Raw genomic sequence first — 24,060 nt, forward strand, 5'->3', positions numbered from 1 at the left:
ACCTTTTCCTTGGTTTGTAAACTGGTTTAGAAGAGAAGTCTCTTGACTGAAGATTTACACAGAGCTGAGTATTTCTGGGGGCTTCCTTGTTACTTAATTTTCTGGTACACATTGAAATACTGTCTCCTCCATCTTTCTGTTCTGTTGTCTAAATTCTTATTGAGATTCAGAATGCCAGCAACTTTCATAGTGTTAGGAAGCGGAGTTGGACTATCCCAGGGAATTGTATGTGTTCCTGGTTGGTTAGGAGAGTTGGTGCTCCTTATTTTCTTCAGACTGATGTGTTGAGTTTAACTATCACTGTAATACTTGATTGAACCTTAAGTTATTGTATTAAATATCCAAATCTTTTATCTACTTTGAATCCATTCTGTCTGACTTTTAGGGAGTATTTTGTGTTTTATCATAAAATTAATTTTTAATGTAACTATATTTTGAAAGGTGTATTACATTCTTAAATATTATTAAGTCCAGACGTCAAAAGTTTTGACATGCTCTACATCTTATTATGACAATCGGTGACGAAATACGGTTAATTGTATAGTAATTGGCTTTATTGGTGCCTTCTCAGGAATGTACGAATTCTGTGTGTAGCATACTAGTTATCAGAACTTTTCTTAAGGTTTATTTATACTTCTATTAAGCTTATTTTTTACTTTTAGAATTTGCTCTGAATATAATGTAATTTAATATTATATTTTCAAAAGTAATTTTTGGAATGAATACAAATTTCATTTATAAATTTGTGATAAATTGCAATCTCCTTTTAATTTAGGAAGTTGAAAAGTATAGAGCTGAATATAATAAGCTTCGCTATGAACATACATTTCTCAAATCAGAGTTTGAGCACCAGAAAGAAGAATTTGCACGTATTTTAGAAGAAGAAAAAATAAAATATGAATCAGAGGTGAGTGATTGATTATAAGAGTTTAGTTGTTATCCTTCTAGTCAATAAAATTTTATGATAATATAGTTTTTTGTAAATATCAAGTTAGAGTTGATTGCATAATTAGTTTTATTAATTACTGCTGAAGTATTTGTCATGATTTGTGGCAACATCCTCTCCCTGCTGCCTGTAGCGTGCACCCCTACTCTATCTCTATTGCTTTTGGCAGCCTCTGTACTCATTTTGTGGTTTGTCTCCTAATAGTTCCAAAAATGGGGTTTGTGTTTTTCATTCTTTATGTTGCTTTTAGATGATTTTTCAGGATGGAAAGAGAAATAACCAATTTCTTATTTCAGGTAAGAAATTTAATGCTAGCTGAATTTATAAAAAATGATTTGGTGTCTGTAGTTATGTGAAACATTTTATGTAAAAACACATCTGCATTATACATTTATTGCACTGTCTTTATTTAGAATCAAGAATTAAAATATACTCACTTTTCTTTACCAGTAACTAATTGGATCAAACTGACTTCTGTGAACAAACTGTTCCACTATTCTTTGATATGTAAGAAGCTGTATGAACTTCGGATCGAATTCATCAATAATACAGTATCAGAAAACTATAAACATTTATAATAGTTATTTGCATTTTAAAAAGTTCTTTACAGCTTTAAATGCTTTACTCACATATGATCTCACTTGTTATAATAGTGTCTCTTTTAAATGAGGACACTGAAGCACAAGATAAGTGACTTGTTCCAAGTCTCAAAGAAAGTCAGCAGCCAAGTTAACAATATAAATCAGGTACCCCAACTCCCAGCCCTGAGTTGTAAGTTTGAAATAACCAATGATTTCAAGTTGCCATGCTAATTAGGAGTCATCCAACAGCTATAATTTTGTCAAGAGATAAATAGATCCATACCATGTGATGATGAAAGGTTTGAGCCTATTATTATTACAGACTTAAAGGAACTGCATATAAAATTTTCTTCTGGAAAACAGAAATAATGAAGATTTCCAGTCTGAAATGCAGATTTAGTATATTAAAGAGTAAGCACTGAGGTTAAGGGTAGAGGTGCTTTATTTTATACTTTGCCTTTAAATCTAATGATGATGTTTATCTGGTATTGATTATTTATACTCTCCAGCTTCTTAGTTTTATTTTATTTTTTTAATGAAGTCTGTATTTGAAATCTGATGGCTAATCTGTTTTTTACCCATGAAAGACCAAGTGATATTTATTAAAAAATTGAACAGGTCAGTTAATTTTCATAACTGGGATGTCTTATGACAGAAATCTGAAGATAAACAGCCAAGAAGCCATAATTAGTAGAGGCTAGAAAAGTAAGACTTTCTGATAAGAACCAAAGTTTTTTCTCTCTACTTCCCATTTGATTATTCAGGAGCAATATTAACTAGTGGATAATTGGGTATTTGCTTTCATTGTGTCACTTACCTTTATACTCCAGTTTCTGTACACAATAACAGTAAAACCTATTACTGAGATGACTGTGGATCATGAAATGGCAGCAAAACTACAAAGCAAAGCTTACTCTTCCCATCCTTCAATCTTATTGATTTAAACTGGTGTAAAATATGTTAATTTGATGTACTAAAATAATTGAATTTTTTAATTAATCACTCATATAGTATTTGTACATTTTCACTTCCACAGATAAAAGAAGTAACTGAATATTCTTTAGTGTCTTGGTTCTTAGGGGAATACTATAGGAAGATTTTGTTAGTGTTTTCTTGAGAAGCACTCCAGGAATTCACATCTCCCTCATGATATTCTGAATTAAAAAGAATATATGAAAGAAGATATCCTCATCTTAGGCAAAAGATAATGTCATGATTTCTCAGTGCATTTGGTTGTAAGTACATATTAAGTCTGGGACTTCATACAGGTGAAATTCCAAAGTTGCCTTTATAGTGGTGCTATTTAAAGGTGGTGCTATTGTGTTTTCATTATATTATTAGGACTCTGTATTATTCTGCAAATAGTAATGAGCAATACCGAGCAGTTATAGATCATTATACTGATACACTCAGTGAGTGAAAGAAGCAAGAGTAATTCAGTGGGCAAGTATTAAGTTCTCGAGACTGGGGCAGTGAGCACTGTAGGAATGACAGTACCTAATGACAAGTTCCTGTGGCTATTCCATCATACTCTTAAAGCTCTACCTTAGCTTTCATAGAGCAGATGAGAAGCCGAAGATCCTGTAGAAAAAGGAGAACTTTTCTGTTTCCCTGTTATCACATGCTGGCTTTTTCTTATAGCACTGGTATCACAAAATTGATATTGCACTTCTAATTTGGCCCTCAGCCTGACACATATGTCAGTAGATGTCATGAAACCTCTCAAAACACTTCCGTTTTGTCCTGGAAGGTTCTGGATTGCTGCTTTAGACCCAGCAGTTCCTTTATCTATAATACTCCAGGTTCTCTGACTTGCACCCTCCTCAGATTACTCTGAACCACATTACAATAGGCAAAATCTCCCAAATTAAAATTAAATTACCTCACAGTATGGATTCTTTGTGATTGATTTTGGCAACCTTTTAGAAGGGTTTTGTGAAATTGTCTTAATTAAAATTAAACTGTGAATGCAGTTTAGAATATCTCAAAACCTAACCTTTTTAAAATGTAAAATCTTAAATGTTTGTTTAGTGTGACATCGGGAACGACTTTCACGTCTGTGTGTGTCAACGTCCTCACCTGTGAAACAGTGTTAACCATAGTACCTGTTTCATGGGTTTGTGAGGATTTAATAAATTAATATATGTAAAGTGCTTAGATGAGTACCAAGCACATAGTAAGCATTCCACAAAAGCTGGCTGTTATTTAAATTTCCACATCCTCACATTTTTTGAATATATGATCCTGTTCTTTACTTTAGCATGCTAGAGTTTTCAGTGTCAGATCTGCACTTAGATACTCTAAATAGATTGAGGGCATCTCTTGTTACAGTGCCTATGTCCCCCCCCCCCCCCCATTGCACTCCCAGCATTCTGACTGCTCCACTTTCAGGTGCTGTCATCTCTGGCTTTTTTTTTTTAGTCACCGTTATTTATCTTTTACTATCCCCATGACCAAGGTAGCTCCCAGGGCCTGAAAAAGGCATATGTTATTATTTCTGTTCTCTTGTTCAGTCTGTATAGAATTCTTTTTAAGACATTGAGTGAAGGAAAAGAGATGATAACTTCCAAAACCAGATTAAAATATGAACTTTAAATCTGAGTAAATTGTTACCTTCTTCTTAGTGTAAATGAATAACAAAATGCCTTTCTATTCCATTATTAATTTAGAAAAATTCAATTCTAGTACATATAGGGAAAAGGGGAAAATTTAGAATAGCAGGAATATAAATGGGTAAACTAACTTGATTTTAAAAATTAAGGTCTGGGAACTTGAAACTCCATGTGCAAAATGTTTACTATAATGCTTGACACATAGTAAATTCTCTAAAAAATGGTATTACTCTTAGTACCTGACAACATTAATCATAGTACTAATTATCATAATAAATATAGAAGATATTTTTTTAAATGCACAATATCTCTATGACAAGAACTACAAAACTGATGAATGAAATCAAATAACTAAATGGAGTGATATTTCATGTTCATGGATAGGAAGACTCAGTAATGTCCAGATGTCTGTTCTTCTCAACTTAATCTATAGATTCAGTATAATCCCAATTAAAAACTCAGCAAAAATTTTGTGGATATCAACATACTGATTCTAAAATTATGTAGAGAGGCAAAAGACCCAGAGTAGCCAATAAATATTAGAGAAAAACAAAGTTGGAGGACTGGCATTACCTGACTTTAGGACTAAACTATAAAGCTATAATGATTAAGACAGCATGCTCTTGGTGCAAGAACAGAGACATAGAACATTAGAACAGACTGAAGAGTCTGGCAATAGACCCACACAAATACAGCGAACTGATCTTTGACAAAGGAGAAAAGGCAGACTGGAGAAAAATAGTCTTCTCAACAAATGGTGCTAAAACAACTGTACTGGAGAAAAATGAATCTGGACACTGACCCTTTACAAAAATTAACTCAAAATAGGTCTTAGACCTAAATGTAAAATGTAAAACTATCAAACTCCAATAAGGTAGCATAGGAGAAAACTTAGATGAGCTTGGGTTTGTTGATGCTTAGATACAGCACCAAAGACATGACACATGAAAGAAAATTGATAAGTTAGACTTCATTAAAATTAAGGACTTATGCTCTGTGAAAGACACTATCAAGAGAAGGACAAGAGAAGCCAAGGACTGGGAGAAAATATTTGAAAAAGACACATCTGGTATAGAACTATTATCCAAAATATACAAAGAATTGTGAAACTCAACAATAAGAAAACAAACAACCTGACTTAAAATTGGTTCAAAGACTTTAAAGACACTTCACCAAAGAAGATATACAGATGGCAAATAAGCATAGATGCTCAGCATCATATGTGATTAGGGAATTGCAATTTAAAACAACGAGATACATACCTATTAGAATGGCCCAAGTCCAAAACACTGACAGTACTAAATGATGCTGAGGATGTGGAGCAGCAGACTTTGGGAATGCAAAATGGTACAGCAACTTTAGAACACAGTTTGACAGTTGACAAAACTAAACATAGCCGTACTGTACAATTCAGCAATTGTTGTCTTTGGTATTTACCCAAAGAGTCAAACACTTATGTCTACACAACAACCTACACACAGATGTTTCTAGCAGCTTTATTCCTAATTTCCAGAACTTGGAAGCAACCAAGATGTTCTCCCGTAGGTGAATAGTTAGATAAACTGTCATATCCAGACAATGGAAGGTTATTCAGTGCCAAAAAGATGTGAGCTATCAAACCATGAAAAGATGTGAGGAACCCTAAATGCAAATTACTAAGTGAAAGAAGCAATCTGAAAAGGCTATATATTGCAAAATTTCAACTGTATGACATTCTAGAAAAGGCAAAACTATAGAGATAATTAAGAAGATCAGGATTGGGGGGGGAGGGAAGGATGAATAGGTGGAACGCAGAGGATTTTAGGATGGTAAATCTATTTAGTGTGATACTATAATGGCAGATACATGCCAACATACATTGCCAAAATCTATAGAGTGGACCCTAATGTAAACTATGGACTGTGGGTGATAATATGTCAATGTAGCTTCTTCAGTTGTAGCAAATGTACCACTCTGGTGTGAGATGTTGATAGTGAGGGAGGCTGTGTGTACGGGGACAGGGATATACTGAACTCTCTGCACTTTCTGTTCAGTTTTGCTGGGAATCTAAAACTAAATATAAAGACCTTTTTAATGACTGGGCATGCGGAGAAGCAGGAAAATATATTTTATAATAAAAGATTAATCAATAGGAACAGATTTAGAAGTTATTGAATTAGTAGGCAAAGTCATTAAACCATATGAATATACTCCATGTGTTCGGAAAGTTAAGGGAAGCCTTGAACATGATGAGAGACACGGAAAAGATTTTTAAGAAAAGTTCCTAGTGATGGAAAGGACAGTTTAAATGGAAAGTATGCTAGAAGTGCATCAGACGCTGTGGAAGAAAAGATTATAGCTAAATTGAAGATAACAGCAATAGAAACTATCCAAGATGAAATAGAGAGAAAAAGTATAGGAAAGGAATGATTATAGCACATAGTGGGACAACATCAGATAATTGAAATTTTAAAAGGAGAGGGAAGAACACAAAAAAATGTTGAAGAAATAATGGTCAGATTTTTCAGATTTCATGAGAACTGTAAACCACAGATCCAAGAATCTCAATGAACCACATGCACAGAAAACATGAAGACAAACAAGGCAAAAGATTCAACTTACCTAAAACTCTTGTAATAAAGAGAAAATCTTAAAAGCCAACCAGGAAACTTCTATTTCCGGGAAAATGAAGTAGATGTACTTTTCCCTGTTTGTCCTGGTAAGTATAACAAAAAATGCTGGACATTATTTATAAAACAAACATAAGAGGATGCTGAAAGATGGAGAAAAGGCACATCAGCTAAGGACCTTGGGACCTAAGAACTGACTAGTACGTTCCCTGGGTTTTTAATTTTGTCTCACATATTGCTGACTTGATGCTGAAGAAACCAGCAGTTTGGCTTAGATGATAAAAAGCCCCAACACAGGCCTTTTCTCTCTAGGCAAGGTACTAGAAAAAGAACAACCTAGAAGCCTGGTTAATTTACATAACAGTTCTACTCCAGCCAAATGCTGCAGTAAAACTGGACCTGTGCCCACCCATGCTGGTTAACGCCAGTGGAGCACCTAGACTTTCACTTTCCTCAGGCTGTAATGAGTAACCCTAACCCCAGTCAAGATGATAGCAGAGAAGGCCAGGTAGGGAGCCAGGACTTCATTTCCACTTGGCAATACCAAGGACTCCCACTCCCCTGCCATGGTGACATTGGACATGACATTGGGAGCTGAAGTTTCTACCCTCAACTGGTCAAGTACCCTGATCCATCCCTGCTTGAGTTATGTCAGAGAAGGCTTGTGTAGAATCAGGACTATCACCACTGCCCTGTAGTTTCAGTGGTGACTACACCTCACACTATTGTATCAGTGGAGGCAATGTGGGGAACAGCAACAAGTAATTCTTACCCCTGCCATCTAAGGAGGCATCAGTGGGCTGGCCTGATTAGGAGCTGGAATTCTCACTTTCACCTAACGTGTGTCATGAGGAGCCTCTTCTGCCTCTGGTGTCATAGAGGTAGAATGGGGAATCTGGACTACCACGTCTATGCACCAGTAATGAGGCAGCAACATCAGCCTTCCCCTGCCAGAGTGATGTCATAAGAAGCCAGCTAAGCTAAAACAGAAACTTCAAATCAGAATCAGTCTCCTAATACAATACCCCACCAAATTTTAATAAAAATCACTTGTCATACTGAGAACCTGGAAGATCTCAAACTAAATGAAAAAGGCAATCAATAGATGCTAACACTGAGGTAACAGGATTATCTGACAAATATTTTAACTGCCATATTAAAAATCCTCAATGTACAATTAAAAATATGCTTGAAACAAATGAAAAAATAGTCTCAGCAAAGAAATGGAAAAATGCAAGAAGAACCAAAGGGAACTTTTAGAACTGAAAAATGCAACGACGTAAAAAACCTTCCAAAAAACAAACAAAAATACCTCAATTGCTGGGCTCAGCAGAAGAATGGATGGGGTAGAAGGAAGAATCAATGAACTTGAAGACAGTATATTAGAAATTACCCAATCTGAACAAACTTTAGAAAGTAGATTAAAAAATGAAATAAGTAGGGATAGCCTCAGGTACCTAAGGGAATTTGACAAAAGATATAAGATTTTTGTCCTTGAAAGGAAAAGAGAAAGAGGGTAGTGCTAAAAATAGACTTGAAGAAATAAAGGCTTAAGCCTCACCTCCCACTTTAGTAGACACACTTAACAAATTCAAGAAGGTGAGTGAACAAACAGGATAAAACCAATGAAATTCACACTAGAGACATCAAACTTATAAACACTATAGGAAAAAAATACTGAAAGCAGCAAGAGAGAAATGATACTTTCCTTATAGGGGGAGAACAATTCCCATACATTTCTCATGAGAAAGCATAGAGGCTAGAGGGACATGTGACACCATTATCAAGTTCTAAAACAAAAGTGTCAACTCATAATTCCATATTCAGCAAAAATATCCTTCAGGAATGAAGGGTGAATCAAGACATTCTTACAATAAGGAAAACTAAGAGAATCTGCTGCCAATAGACCTTTCCAAAAGAATGTCTAAGGGAAATTCTCTAAATAGAAAGAAAACAAATAAACAAAAAGGAACCTCACAACATCAAGAAGGATAAAAGAACACAGTAAGCAAAACTATGGGTATATACAATAGACTTCTTTTCCTGAGTAAATTTTCTAAATTTGGTTGAATTTTAGAAACAAAAATTGTAACAGTCTGATGTGGTTTGAAATGTATATAGAAGAAATAATTAAGGCAATTATATTATGAACAAGGGCAAAGGGGTGTAAAGGGAGGTAATGTTTCTCTATATATCACTTGAACTGGTCAAATGAACCCAGTAGACTATTATAAGTTATGTATATATAATGTGATACTTACAGCAATAACTAAGAAAGCTATACAAAAAGATATCCAGAACATTATAGATAAATCGAAATGGAACCCTAAAAACTGTTCAAGTAAACCACAGGAAGGCAGAACAAAGAAAATAAACTTAAAAAACAAAAAACACTTAAGCCATAACATACTAATAGTCATAATAAATGTGAATTGTCTAAATATACCAATCAAAAAACAGATTTATAGAATTGATTTTAAAAATAAAAGACTCAACTATATGCTATCTCCAAGAAACTTCAAATATAACCATATCGGTAGTTAGTAAATGGATGGAAAAAGGATACATCATACAAACATTAAAAGAAGCAGGAGTGGCTATATTAATATCAGATAAAGTAGACTTCAGAGCAAAGAAAAATGCCAGAGGTAGACATTATATAATGACAAAAAGCCAACAAGAACACAGTGAGTAAATGTGTATGACCCAGTGCTGCAAAATGTGAAGCAAAAACTGATAGAACTAAAGGGAGAATAGACAAATTCACAATTATTGTTGGAGATTTCACACTCCTGTCTTAGCAATTGATAGAACAATTAGAAAATTAGGAAGGATATAAAACTCAACAGTACCATCAGTCACCAGAAGCTAGTCAACATTTATTGAACACTCCACCCAATAAGAGTACCTAAATACATTGTGTTCAACGTGGTCACTGAACATATACCAAGATAGATAATTATCCTGGGCCATAAAATAAATCTCAACAAATTTATAAAAATTGAAATTATATAGAGTGAGTTTGTCAGCCACTATAGAGTTAAACTGTAAATAACAGGTAACAGGGAAATATTCAAATGAAATAACACACTTCAAATAATTCATGAGCCAGAGGAAATTTCAATGAAAAAACACTTTCAAAAAAATAAATTGACCTGAATGAAAATGAAAATGCAACATATTAAAATATTTGGGACACAGCTAAAACAGCGCTGAGAGGAAAATTTATAGCACTAAATGCATTCATTAGAAAAGAAGTGTCAAATCAATAATCTCAGTTCTCACTTTAACCCAGAAAGAGAGGATCAAAATAAACCCAAAGCAACAGAGAGAAGGAAATAAAGAGCAGAAACCAATTAAATTGAAAACAAAAACAGAGAATATCAGAGAAATAAAGAGCTAAACCAATTAAATTGAAAACAAAAACAATATCAGAGAAATAAAGAGCTATTTCTTTGAGAAGATTAATTGACAGAACTTTAGCTAAACTGACAAAAATGGATGACACAAATTACCTGTATCAAGAATGAAACAATATCACTACAGACCTTGCAGACATCAGAAGGGTAATAAAGTAATCATGTTAGTTTGTATAGAGGTGGACAACTCTACCCAAATAAATTTGACATAAATAGATGAAATAGGCACATACTACCATAACTACTCATATGAAATAGGTAATTTGAATAGTTGTATAACTCTTAAATTCATAATTTAAAAATTCCCCCAAAGAATAATTTCACTGGAGAAGTCTACCACGTGGTTTTAAAAAAATGAAAACCAATTCTGCAAAATGTCTTCCAGAAAATGGCAGAGGGGGGATGTTACTACCAGTGGTGGGAACTGGGTAAAGGGTGCCCAGGATCTCTCTGTATTCCATACAACTGCATGTGAACCTACCATTATCTAAAAAATTAATTAAAAAAAAGTAAACAGAAAAAAGAACAAAGATAAGAAGGACAACAGATTTCCTTTTGGAAATAAGCCCAAAGACAGTAAAGCAATATCTTTAAAATTCTTAAAGAAAAAAAAATAGACCATTTGATTGCAGACCCTGTACTCTTAACCATTTCTCTGTGTTGCATCATAAAGATAATAATAACAAAGACTGATGGAGTCATTAGATATACAACCTTTTCCTTTTGGGTGCCCTAGGGAATTAGAGTGCTGCTAATTGAAAAGAAGATTAACAATTATTTCTAGTTTCTGTTCAATTTCCTTTACTTCAACAATTTTTTAAAAGTAAAATTGCTTAATACATCATCTTTCCTGTCAAGGAAGCTTTATAGTCTCGAAGAGAATAAAGTAAGCTTGGAGGCAACTAACACAGGCAGATTTGGGTAAATGTCATAAAAGGTAAATTCAAAGCCTTTTTGTAAGTGTAGAGGAAGGATTGAGAGCACAGCAAATTGAAGATATCAAGGAAGATGACATATGAACCCCACTGAAAGAGGAGGAAAAGGGACGAGATGAGGATGTATCCAAGATCTGTGCCCAGATGACTGGGACAGGTTTGGTGTCATAGCAGTGATTGAACAGAAACTTCTTGATAGTAGAGATTTGTGTTTATTTGCTTGTCTGCTAGGCTCTCTAATGTATCCTTACTACCTAGAACAGTGCTAGGTCCATAGTAAGAACTCAATAAATATTTGTTGCATGACAATAAGTGAATAGAGAAATTAGAAGGCAGTGGTCATCAGTTTTGGTTGGAATGATTTAGTAGTGTGCTCTGGTTTAGGAGTGGTCTAATTATCCTGACTCTGCCATTAGCCAGCTCAGTTCATAGCTTCAGCTACCACGTCAGCTATCACACAGATGCCCCTCTAAACTACTAGAGAAAGCAGTAATGTAGGAAACATGCTGGTCAAGAACATTAGCTGTCTGACCCCATGTGTAATATGAAGACTACAAGAGAAATTATTGTTACTAAATGCAATTACGTTTGTAGCACGCTCAGCTCAGCACTCATTAAAGTACTTAGTAAAGTCACCATTGTCTGAATCTGAGTTACACATTGACTCCTGACCTCGATGAGTTACCTTATGCAAAAGCGAAATGGTACCTTAAAGATCATTTAGCCCAAGCCCTTCATTTTAACTGAGGCCAAAGTGAAAAAGCAACTTGCACAGTAACACAACTAGCTGAAAGGAAAGAGAAATGGGATAAAAGGTAGGCAGGGACCAAACCCCGGGGACAATGTTTATATGTAAAGGGTGGGAGAAAAAATAGGAGAGACAAATTAGTTGGGCTTTTGAGGGCTTGACTCTGAATTGTGCAGGTGCCTTCTAAGGAAGTTTTATTTTCTGGAAAAAATATTTGCTGATTGGATTGCTCTACCTATATTTCATTGACATCTTTAACTTAGCATATCCAAAACCAAACTGAAATGACTATAAGTTAAAACTGAAAAGGATCTTAGAGGGCCTCCAGCTTAATCTCTCATTTTACAGATGAGAAGAGATTCTACACTGGGTGGAGGTCTCACACTTCTTAGATTCATATGTAGCAATGTGACCAATCAGTTGTCTTTTGAGCCACTTTTGCCTAGGTTACAGAGTATACTTTAATTCCCTTTGGCTTAGAGGGAAACTTTTAAGCTCATCCTGGCCACGAAACAACCCCTGGTGTTGTTTGGAGCAGTGGTATCTAACTTTTTTAAATAAACAACAGAATCCTTTCATTAAGTTTAATCATCTGAAGAAACGTCATATATAAAAGGAGATTAAAAAGATGAGCTCTGGTTAACAGCAAAGATTTGGTGGTGGTGGTAGGGGACAGATAGTTTGGGAGATCAGGGAAAGGAAAGAATGAGTTTTACTGTGATTACTTGGCTGCCTCATTCCCAGAGGAGAGGCGCCTGCAAGGTGCCTCAGAGGTTAGGAAGCAGTTTGAAACCTACTGATTGGGAGACCCACGGGATCTGTAAGTGATGGTTGGCATGAATGAAAAGACCACTGGTGTTTCTGCTCTACAGGTTCCCCATTGACCTTTCTAAATGCCTTGGGGTAATGATTTTCAGTTCTTTCTTGAATCTGAGAATTAGGAACTATGCTGTCATTATAACTAGGGCTTTAATAAACTCTCAGCTATCATTTAAAAACTCTCATCAGTCAAATTTGTAGTTATTTATATAGACAAGCAGCTTTTTTTGTGAATTAAGTTGCCTTGGAACAGATAATTTTATTACTATAGACATAGCCCAAGAATTACTATCACACGAGGAAAAGCTTAGCAGTACTCAGCATATTGATCTTGCTTAAGCCCCTGTAATGTTCTGATTAATTTTTAAAATACTTGACATTTTAATAATTATTTTTATAGTATTATTTATAATTTTGAATTTTATTTGGCAACTGATGAAGCCCTGTGCTCAACACTGTGGGGAGAATAGAACAAGGTACTTCCCCTCACATTCAAGTCATGCTGAGTCAGAATGAAGAATGTGACATTTTAGAGTTTTTTCCTTGGTACTTCATTTCATTACCTAAACTTCCTTTTTTATATCCTGCAATTTTAAATTTTAATTTACAGGCTTGTAATGTGTGTTCATGACTGAAAATCCAATAATTTAAAGTTGTGTGCTTTCTTTCATATTATTAGACTGCAAGACTGGAGAAAGATAAAGAAGAACTACATAATCAGCTGCTTAGTCTTGATCCCACAAGAGACAGCAAACGAGTGGAGCAACTTATTCGAGAAAAAGTCCATTTGTGTCAGAAATTAAAAGAGTTAGAGGCTGAAGTAGCCGAATTAAGGGCTGAAAAAGAGAATTCTGGTGCTCAGATAGAAAATGTCCAAAGAATTCAGGTGCAGCAGTTGGCTGAGATGCAGGCTACAGCCAGATCCCTGGAGGTAAGGTTTTAATTGCTCTCTGGTAGAAAAAAAGTATGGCATACTTTTTAAAAAGTGCAGTTGACAAGCCTCTGATTTTTAGAGCATAAATGTATGCTCACCAATCTCATGCTGACGTATTTGTGGAATCCAAAGAATATATACTTTCGGTGAAGAAAGCTATTGATTCATAAGCATTGGATATGCTGCCATGTATATAAAGGGACTATTTCTTCTTTGGGAGTCAAGTCACCTATCTGAAATGATTTAACTCTCGTAATGCCACAGAGAAGAATATGCAAAATCCAAAAACATTTATTTGAGTTTCTCGAGACTAAAGTTATCTAAAACCAGAAGGAACTATTTTTTCTTAGATATTTTCTTACACTGGGATTTAAGATCTTTAAATCATAAGTCCTATTTAAACAGAAACACCATACTTTATAATCTATAACAGCTTCTTGCCAGAGTAATAAAATTCAACTTGGCTACTAATGCATAAGGCTTTACTGAACTATTTTCCTGAGTTCTTGAGAAAGAAGAGCCGTTAGACTAGGCTGGTACTCCTGGAGGTACTCACCAGTGAAAATTCCTGGTCTCAGTTGTTGGAGAGGAAGAACTTTTCCTTCATCTTGTCAGGTTTAGTGCTTGGGGGTTGTGAATTAAACTGACAACAGACATTAGTAAAAGAAAAGATAGATTTTTATTCATGTATGTACACGGGGGTTCTCAGAAAAATGTGTCACAGAGAGGAAGTTAGAATTTGGGGCTTATATACCATTTTAAGTAGGAAAAGGAGAAGGCAGGAAAGACCACTTAGGAAAGATAAGTGGGCCTTTAGCAAAGTAGGTGGGAGATATAACAGCTTTGTGAAAATGTCTGTGTAGGTGATTTTTTATCCTGATGCCGACTTCTCTCTCATGCTAGGAGTCAGTCTTCTCTAGTTATGAAACTCCTGGGGCAGGAATTTATAACAGTTAAATTCTTTTCCGACGCCCTGCTTTTAGGCAGATAAGAGGAGTGGAGGGAAAATCTCCTTTTTTTTAAATTGATTCTGAAATGTTTTCAGCTCAAAATAATTTTTATGCCACAATTGCAAAATATTCTGGACCCCTTCACCATCTTTTCAGATATGCTTACTCCTCCTAGTTCTTAGTGTCTACTATGTAGCAAATATGCTAGTTTAATGGTTTTGATTTATTTTGAGCAGTCCAAAGTGTTCTGTTTTTTATTCAGATCATTGTGAAATGATTTGAGTTGGAAGGAAATTAGTGGGCACTTAGCTTGTAATTAAAATCCAAGATCCAAATTCAAAATAGTGGTGTGTTTTTTCCAGCCAATAAACTGATACAAAAGAGTGGTATATTGATCTGTTTTGAAGAGAAGTCTTATTTTTATTTTTTTGGATGAAGCTTTTGATAGTATTTACTGGTCCTGAACTAAATTTGTCAGTATCGTTGGTCTTTGGACATGAGGCAGTTCAGAATGAGACTGCTTATGTTGCCAGCCTTTCATCCTTAATGTACTTATACAGTGACGGAATAAGTGGATGATTGCAATTCAATATGGTATATGGTCCCAGTAGGAAACTTGTCGTTGAGGTCCTGTAGTGTGATTATTTTCAGGAAAGTTAAATGATGACAAAAGATGAGAGGTTCATTTGTGACATTTTAAAAAAAGCCTATATTTAATTTTGTCAGATGAAATGAAAGTAAGCACAAGACAGCAGGCTTTTCTTTCTTCTTTGACCTTTTTGGCTATCAGTGAACCCAGAAAGTATCATTTTATATTTGAGGAAAATAGGTTTTTTTCCCCTGAATTATTTTAATATACTTATATTTAACATACATAGGAAATGAAATCAAAACCGAAACTTATCCTTTAAATGCCACTTTTAACTATTTTGAGTAGAAATATTTTAAGAAAGCACTTAGTTTTCCATCCCTAATTAAAGAATACTATGAGTATTACCAGCCAGAAATTTTTTTGACAACCTCAGACTTCATTAAGAATCTTCATTATGTGATGAGACCAAGAGCTATTGAACTTTTTGCCCATATACTTCCAAAGGCTACAAATTAGTTGAGTATTTTAGATTCTTATATCTCTCTTTAAAAAAAAATCTCCATTGATTTTAGATTTTCAGTTCTCACTTCTTACTATTATAAATGAGCCCTTTCTTCTGCTTCTAGTATGCTTTTTCATATCTGCTGTGGATTTGGAAACCTCAAAAATGTTTGTTCGAATTATGTCAGCAATAAGAGTAATTAGGTGTCAAGTGAGTGCATTCATAGGAGAAGTGTATGAATTTTATTTCACTGGTGGCTCTTGAAATGTTTGTTGCAGGTACCTTTGCATGTTTCTCGGAGCAAACATCTTTTAGTTGAATTCTTTCATATACTTTGAGAAAATCTTTTTTCTTTGGTATGTGTTAATAATTGTTGAGATTTTTAATTAGTTTGGGTAGTGTGATTATACATATATTTTAAATAGTGCCTACTTTATTTTTATATAATTGCGAAAACTTTTGAACACATTTTAAAATATTTTGTTTTAAATAAAGGCTGAAAAACAGTCAGTTAAACTTCAGGCTGAACGCTTAGAAAAAGAGCTACAATCAAGCAATGAACAAAATACTCTTTTAATCAGTAAATTGCATAAAGCTGAACGGGAAGTAAATGCATTGACCAGTAAAGTAAGTCATCTTATGTTTCTACTTCATTTGTTAGAATATTTGATACTGTATAATGACAAAGAAAATTTGCATTTAAATAGTTTAGTTCTCTATATTGAGATCTTTTTTTGTGCCATCATTCTGCCTTCCAGATATTTGCAGACCTGACCGGTTCTTGTGGCCTTCACTGTGAATAGTCCCCATGGCCTTCCTACTCTGAGCAGGCGTGCTGCCCCTCTTCCTTCCCGCCGGCATCGCCTTCCCTCACGGGTCTCCTTAGCTCGTTTCCCTACCCCTTTCAGATGTTGCCTGTCACAGAGGCGTTCCTTGTCTTCACTTTGTAAAATACCATCTTCCCTCTTCCTCTGCCCTCTCAGTCTTATTTGCTTTATTTTTATCCATAGCTCTTAACACCTTCTGTTTATATTTGTTAATTTTTTTGTCCCTCTTTTTCTTTCCCACCCCTTACCCCAACCAAATATAAGCTCCAGAGCTCAGGGACATTGCTTTTATTATTGCTGTATCTCCAGATCCTGGAACAGCGTTGGCACACAGTAGGCAGTCAGTGAATGTTAAATGGGTAAATTAATATTAGCAGCATCTGCATTTATGTTATTTAAAAAAGAATATATGGTTTGAACATTTAATATAGAGTTTTCTCAAGAATTTACAACCCCCCCCCCCCGCCCAAATGCAGGATGCATATATAAGGAATCCAGTAACCAGAAGTAGGATAGCAGGATAGAAGTATTTTCTAGGCTGCTGTCGTGAATAAGAACATCAGCGCTGGAGTCAGACAGACTGAATATAAATTTCATTTCTCCCTCTTTCTAACTGTGGGACCTTAGGCAGTTTACGCTCTCTCTGAAAACTTTGTTTTCCTTTATAAAATGAGACTAATACTTACCTTATAGAGTATGACATAGATTAAATGAGATGTTATGCACAAAGCATTTAGCATAAGATTTAGTATATAATCATCCAAATATTAGCTGTTATTATTATAATATTAGCTAGTAGTAGTAGTAGTAGCAGTAGTAGTAATAGTACTTTGGGCATCTCTAAGAACTTGGAAATAAGACTGTTTACAAAATCAGTGAAATAATCTGTATTTTCTATCAAGGCAGAGTTACATGTAAAATCATCTTAAAAACAGAATGGCTCCCAGACCAGAAGGAATTTACTGTAGCTTGGTAGAAATATATGAACCTATCTAAAGAAATAATTTATTTATCATAAATTCCTTGGCCAAGGAATTGCTTGAGAAGACTGAAGCAGTGTATTTTAAGTGTGATGACAAAATTGAATTTCTGTCCCCGAAAGGCCAAGACCATAATATTAGAGGTATTAGATGCTGCCCTTGAGAGATAGTCTACCCAGCTTTTCCAAGGCAGACACATACTCTTTTACCTTTGCATATTATATGTCTAGTGACATTTCAGATTTTTGTTTGAATATCTATACTTTACAGTTTACACACTGGTTTTGTGGGCAATACCTTATTTAGTTCATTAGACATGGCTGACACCAGAAAGAAAAAGTGAAAATTACGCAATTAGTTTTTTATTGTTAAAATGTTTTAATTCAAGCATAGTCTTATAATTGAGCTTATAGGGTTGAGGTTCAGATATATTTAGAAAGTAAAAACTGTCATTTTGGGGGAGGTAATGAAGTGCAGTGGAAAAGCTCATGGGGCTTTGAATCAGGTGAATCTACCTTTGAATCCCAGCTCATTCATCTCACTCGCCACCTATGTTACTTCTGACTTGCTTAACTATTAAATGGGGACAGTACCTATCTCTTTCAGGGTTTTTGTAAGATTAAAGATGGTATTGAACATAATAAATAGTAGTTGGTGATGAAAATGATAATGGCAACGATTACATACTTATGATACCCTTCGGTGAGAAAAGGATGTGCATAATTTGAGACACTGACTAATTTCATTCTTCACTGTATCAGTAACTATGCGTATGACTTTAGGCAGGTTACTTAGTATCTTTGGAATCCATTTTCCTCATAAATGTAATGAGGCATCGTTCCAGCTGATCCCTAAGAATCCTGCCAGCCTACTAAGGTTGTGTAAGTCTTCTAGAAAATAATTTGATTGCTTCCTGGTTAACTGTGAGAAAATTATTTCTCTATTCAGTAGATACATATTGAGTGCCTACCATGGTGGAGTATGCAAAGAAATACATGCAAAACAAAGAAGTAAATTCAGGATACAGGGAGTGCTTTCAGGCTTTTCTTCCAATTCTGGTATAAATGATTTTCAACTTTATTAAAAAAAAAAATAGTGAGTACTCAGTATGTTCAAAACATTGTTGTGGACCTGAGCAGTGGAACTGAACTGCTGGAATAACCTGAACCATAGATGGAGCAATAGGACATTGGATAAACTGGCTTTTGCTGTGGCTTCTAACTCTTCAAAGACTGCCAAATACTTTCCTTGCAGCATATTTTATGTGAGCTCCCTGGCTGGCTTCTGTCCAGACCCTGATTTTCCTTTTTCTGTTCATAGGCTTCCCTATTGCTCTTTCTTTTTAGAGTTAGCACATAGATGGTTTCTCCTATACTGCTGAAGGAAGAGGAGCATTTTAGTGTAGTATTATTTCTCTGCTTGTTTGTTAATACACATTGCTAAGAGTTGCCTGTCTTTTGAAAGGAGCACTTGCATTATTTTGTATATAAATGGCATATTAAAAATCACTGTTCAACTTTAGAAAAGCCAAGTTTTCATTTGAAATATTGCATGTGAAAAGGTTTCATTGGAAGGACAAATTTTAAAATAGTATTTCCAAGATGATTGTCACAGTTTTCTTTGCAAATTGAAATTTTCATCACCATTATTTTGCAATTCTAGGAAATGGTTGTTTGCAATGCAAAGGAACAACTGGGGTGTATTCAAATTTATAAGTGTTAGTTTTTTTTAGTGGAGTTATATCAGTGTGACTATATGTCTTGGATTAAAAAATATTACTAAAGATGATCTGAGAGTGATGACCTTATCTCATATTCAGTGAGATAAATTCTCCTAGTTACCTCATGAAGTGTTTGATCTTTAGAACTCCAATAAAATAGACAGCTTTAAGGGAGCCTCCCACGGAGTTATCCTTATTAACTAAATTAATGAGGTCATACCATCTGAGACCTTGGAAAAAAATAAGAATTTAAGTACTATCTCTTTGAGATTTGCAGAGCTTCTTGAGTAATACATTTTTCAACTATATTTCTATTTCTTCCATATATTGCTTCCTGGCATTTTCTCTGTGTGTATGTGTAACTTAACAGGTTCTGAAACCTTGTAAAATGTTTACTATTGCCATTTTTTTAAACATTTCTTAAAGCTTTGTTAGTTGTACTAGGTAGTATTCTCTGGATACTGGCATTCTGCTGTGTCGAAAGCATGAAGCATATTTACAGCGGGCCATAATCTACATGGAAAACATTGTGGGGGAAAACAAGAAAGACAAAAACAGTAGTTGGCCCAAGTAGTTTCAGAAGACTGAATCTCTTGAAATTATATGCAGCATTTTAACATGGTACATTTTGTTTAGGAAAAGATCCCTAGTTTCCCTAGGATTTTTGAGGCCTGAATACAAAGAAAGTTAAGAACCAGGGATATAGATGCAGAAAGAAACATTATGACTTTGGAATTTGGTTCAGATTACTCATAGAAAGGGCGACTGTCCTATCTAAGCAATAAATGCTTTAATACAGTTTTCATTTTTATTAAAATAATTTTTTAAGTATACTTTAGGAAGTTAATATTAGTATAAGTGCATTCATTATTTTAGGATTATACAAATACTTAAACTCACCTTGGTGCATAGATGAGTAAATTTGAATGCAGAGAGGACAAATACCTTGCTTTAGCAGGTACCGCTAGTTTAATAAAACAAGTAGACCTGAAGACAGACTTCTCTTATTGTTTGACTTCTTGTCCAGTGTTCTTTCAGTTTCAGTAATTATAATTTATTTGAAAAATGTTTTCTCATTGCAGTAAATCTGAGGATGAAATGAATTAAGAAATAGATTTTTATTTCGTAGTTCTTGTTGAAATTAATCAAGATTCTGCAACATAAGATGGCTCTAATTTTTCACTTCATATTTAAATCAGCTACAGCGTTGTTTGTTAATGAGCTACTATGTCATTCTTAACCTTTTACAGTTAGTATGTAATAGCAGGTTATAATTATATTTGTCACAGAGAATGGATTTTTATTGTGCTCAAAAATTTAAAACACTTATAGTTTAAATTCTGTTTGTCCATGAAATCATAATGTAGTAAAATCCAATCTACAAGAATTTTAAGTATTTAAATAAATGTAATTTCTTATTTGCTGGCATGTAGTTAAACATTGTTCTATGGGACCTGCTTTCATAGAAAAGAACTTTAGAAAGATTTAAAAATGCAAAACTTATGTCAGCACAAGGTATTTATTTTCTGTAGTGTCATTTAAAACTCAACAAGTTAATTTGGAGAGGAATGCATCTTAATGTGGTTAGTAGTACAGAGGAAGTGCAGTACATGCTTTTCTATTTATTACCTTTAAGTGGGAATTTTATACCAAGCCATTCCTTACAATGTTTTCAAGACCTTTCATAGGTGGAGTTTCTTTCAGTAAGACACTTCTGTTTCTCATCCTTGCCCTCTTTGGCTCTAGGACCTCTTGATTTCTTTCTAACTGCCGACTCCAGTTTTTTAGATGATTATTACACTCAAATAAATCATCCTTAACCCTCCTGTTCCCATCATGTCACATTTTACATATTTCACTTGTACATACTCATGGCTTTCTACTCTGATTTCATAGTTTTATACATTAGTATAATATGTCAGAATGCAGGTTTATCTAACCTTTATATCTGATAGTATTATACCTAATTTTAGAAGCACCTTCCCAAAGGGAAGGGATATAGAAAATGTTAGGGTAGTGCAGGTGATTGGAGAGAGAAAGCTTTCTTGTTTGCTGCTTTATCCCTAGCTCCTAAAACAGTGCCTAGCACGTAATAGGTGCTCCATAAATATTTATTGAAAGAATGAGGGATTACTGTTTATGAACTAGAATTATTCAACTTCCAAAAGGGATGTCTCAGGGAAGACTGAAAATTGGTATGCTATGGGTTAATTATATGGAAAACATTGACAATTATTTACATTTACTCATGGCTTTAAAAGAATCAGATTTTGACAATAAAGGTTTAGATTTATAAGTTTCATACTTGTTCCTCCCGCTACCACCACATATGTGTGTGCGTGCGCATGCTACACATTATTTATTCACCAAATTCAGTTGATCCTTTTTGTCCCCCTTGTCAGTTCTTTGCTTCTTAATTGGGTTCTTTTCCTTCAATATCTTAATCCAATATATTTGCAATGAGTTAATTTTCTGAAACAAAGTTCATTGTACCACTGTTAATAGCTAACAGGATACACAACCTTTTTATATGGCATATAAAGTTTATTCCCTGCCACTCCACAGATCTTTGCTATAACACATTTGCTTGATTTTCAAGCAGGCAATGTGACCTTATACCTATGTGACATTTTGTATGCTGTTCCTTATACCTCGAATGCCTTTTTGCCACCAACTCTCTTTTAAAAACAAAGGTTCACTTTTACCAGGCACTGAAACCTTCCCTTGTGAAAGGTGCTTACTCGCTACTGTACTACCATAGCGTTTTCTCATTTCTGCTGATGTGTCGGGGTAAGCAGTTAACAACAAGAAAATAACCAATAGTAATTTCGATTTCTAATTTTCAACAGGTAAAAGAGCTTAAACATTCAAACAAACTAGAAATAACAGACATCAAACTGGAAGCAGCAAGAGCTAAGAGTGAGCTAGAAAGAGAAAGAAATAAGATTCAGAGCGAACTGGATGGTAATATATAATTTGCCATGCGTTTTATTATTTTCATATATAAACTAAAATTATTAAAATAGATCACACTGAATTTTTATGTCCAGATTTTTACCTTAATTGAATTTTGGTATTAGAGCACATATGGATTGTTTTTGTTTATATGTTGAATGTGCATTCTGTGATCTAACTTTTAAAAAAATCTTATGTTTATGTATAGTTACTTGATTAATACATAAATTAAGTGAAATTTTGCAATGTGAATTTCATACTTTCTGAGTTTATAAGTTTAAATTTATTTAGATCATCATGTGATTATTAGTTCCAGGCCCAATTTTTACATTTAAAAATATTTTTATGTAGACCCTAGGCCAGTGATTGAGCCTAGGCTTATTTTTAAGCTCCAGTTTAGTGTTTAGAATGTCTCTCTCATCAAGACTCCTCAGAAATTATATTATTTCTGACTGTTCTTAAATACTTAAATAAGCTGCTGTTGGCCCGTAACTATCCTCGAGTTGGCCTTTAGTTGATTGAACTGGCCTCTAGTTTCAGACAGAACTTATACAATGAATGATTGTTTTCATTATTGGTTTGTACTTGATGTTGACTCATGAGCTTACATAGAGTTAGGGAGTAAATTTTCTTAGGAGCTTAAAGAGTTTGGGATCCAGTTCTGCATTCTTTTTTAACTTTGAATTAGATAACAAATTTTAGTTTTTCAGTCTGAAAAATACTTGTCATCTAATTACAAGGAAGACTTGTAAAATCATTGTACAAAAGTGAAAGTTTCCAGTTTATATTTCTACTAGAAATGTAATAATTCTGCTAGAATGATAGGTTCTGAAGGGTCCTATGGTTCTGTTCACTCTGCTTCCAGCCGGCTCTGTGATGACGTCCTCTGTGGGGCTTAGCTTATAGAACCCTTTTAGAGCTGGAGTGAAGGGAGTTTGGCTGTCACCCAGGTTGATGTCCCTAGCTCTAAAGATTCAAGTGAATAAACGTGTATAACTTTTTATTAACATTTTGTGTGTATGCTGAATAAAATTATGACAAAAATTAGCTCTAAGTTTTAGTTTGTTTCATTGTTATGAAGTTTATTGATGTAACGATCTTTGAGAATGTATTTCCAGAGTCACTTACTTTCTACACTCTTCTAATTGTCTTACCAGTTTATGAATGTTTGCTGTTAAATGTGATTTTTCATCTTAATAAGATTGAGTACAGCACATTTTTCTCCTTAAAAAATACTAGGATTACAGTCAGACAATGAAATTCTCAAATCAGCTGTTGAACACCACAAAGTGCTCTTAGCAGAAAAGGATCGTGAATTAATACGTAAAGTACAAGCTGCCAAGGAAGAAGGTTATCAAAAACTTGTGGTATTACAAGATGAAAAGTAAGTACATAATTACCTTTTTTTGTGTTAAATCTCCTTGCAGATGAACACATTTTGCTCTCATATTATCCTTATTGTAATTCTTGTAACATAATTATCACCTGTTGTTTTAGGCTTGAACTTGAGAACAGATTAGCGGATTTAGAGAAGTTGAAAGTGGAGCATGATGTCTGGAGGCAGTCTGAAAAGGATCAGTGTGAAGAGAAGTTGCAGGCTTCACAGATGGCAGAAGAGTCGGCCAGAAGGGAACTTCAAAGTATTAGGTTATATATATTTATATATATTTTAAACTTTTCATTTTGAAATAATTTCAGAGCTAACAAAACATTGTAAAAGTAGTACAAAGAATTCCCATATAATCTTCACCCAGATCTCACATATTAACGTTAATCTTACATAACCACATTACAGTAATCAAAGCTACCAAGTTAACATTAATATAATTAGGAAATCAAATAAACATTACTGTTATCAAGCCTATAGACTTCATTCAGATTTTACCAATTATCCCACTGATGTCTTTTCTCTGGTCCAAAATCCAATCCAG

The 24,060-nt window shown here is 34.4% G+C and overlaps 1 protein-coding gene across 2 annotated transcripts in view; it reads left to right on the top strand.

Annotated features, from left to right (window-relative positions):
• CEP83 (centrosomal protein 83) overlaps positions 1-24,060 on the top strand; it is a 100,957-nt gene that overhangs the window by 45,937 nt on the left and 30,960 nt on the right. For both annotated transcript variants that reach the window (XM_016215233.2, XM_016215234.2), the window contains exons 5-10: positions 776-907; positions 13,349-13,600; positions 16,143-16,274; positions 22,024-22,138; positions 23,369-23,513; positions 23,627-23,776. In XM_016215233.2, the coding sequence (XP_016070719.2) occupies positions 776-907; positions 13,349-13,600; positions 16,143-16,274; positions 22,024-22,138; positions 23,369-23,513; positions 23,627-23,776 (926 nt within the window). The remainder of the gene's footprint in view (positions 1-775; positions 908-13,348; positions 13,601-16,142; positions 16,275-22,023; positions 22,139-23,368; positions 23,514-23,626; positions 23,777-24,060) is intronic.

This window comes from Miniopterus natalensis, chromosome 2, assembly GCF_054644295.1.
Source record: "Miniopterus natalensis isolate mMinNat1 chromosome 2, mMinNat1.hap1, whole genome shotgun sequence".
Taxonomy (NCBI): Eukaryota; Metazoa; Chordata; class Mammalia; order Chiroptera; family Miniopteridae; genus Miniopterus; species Miniopterus natalensis.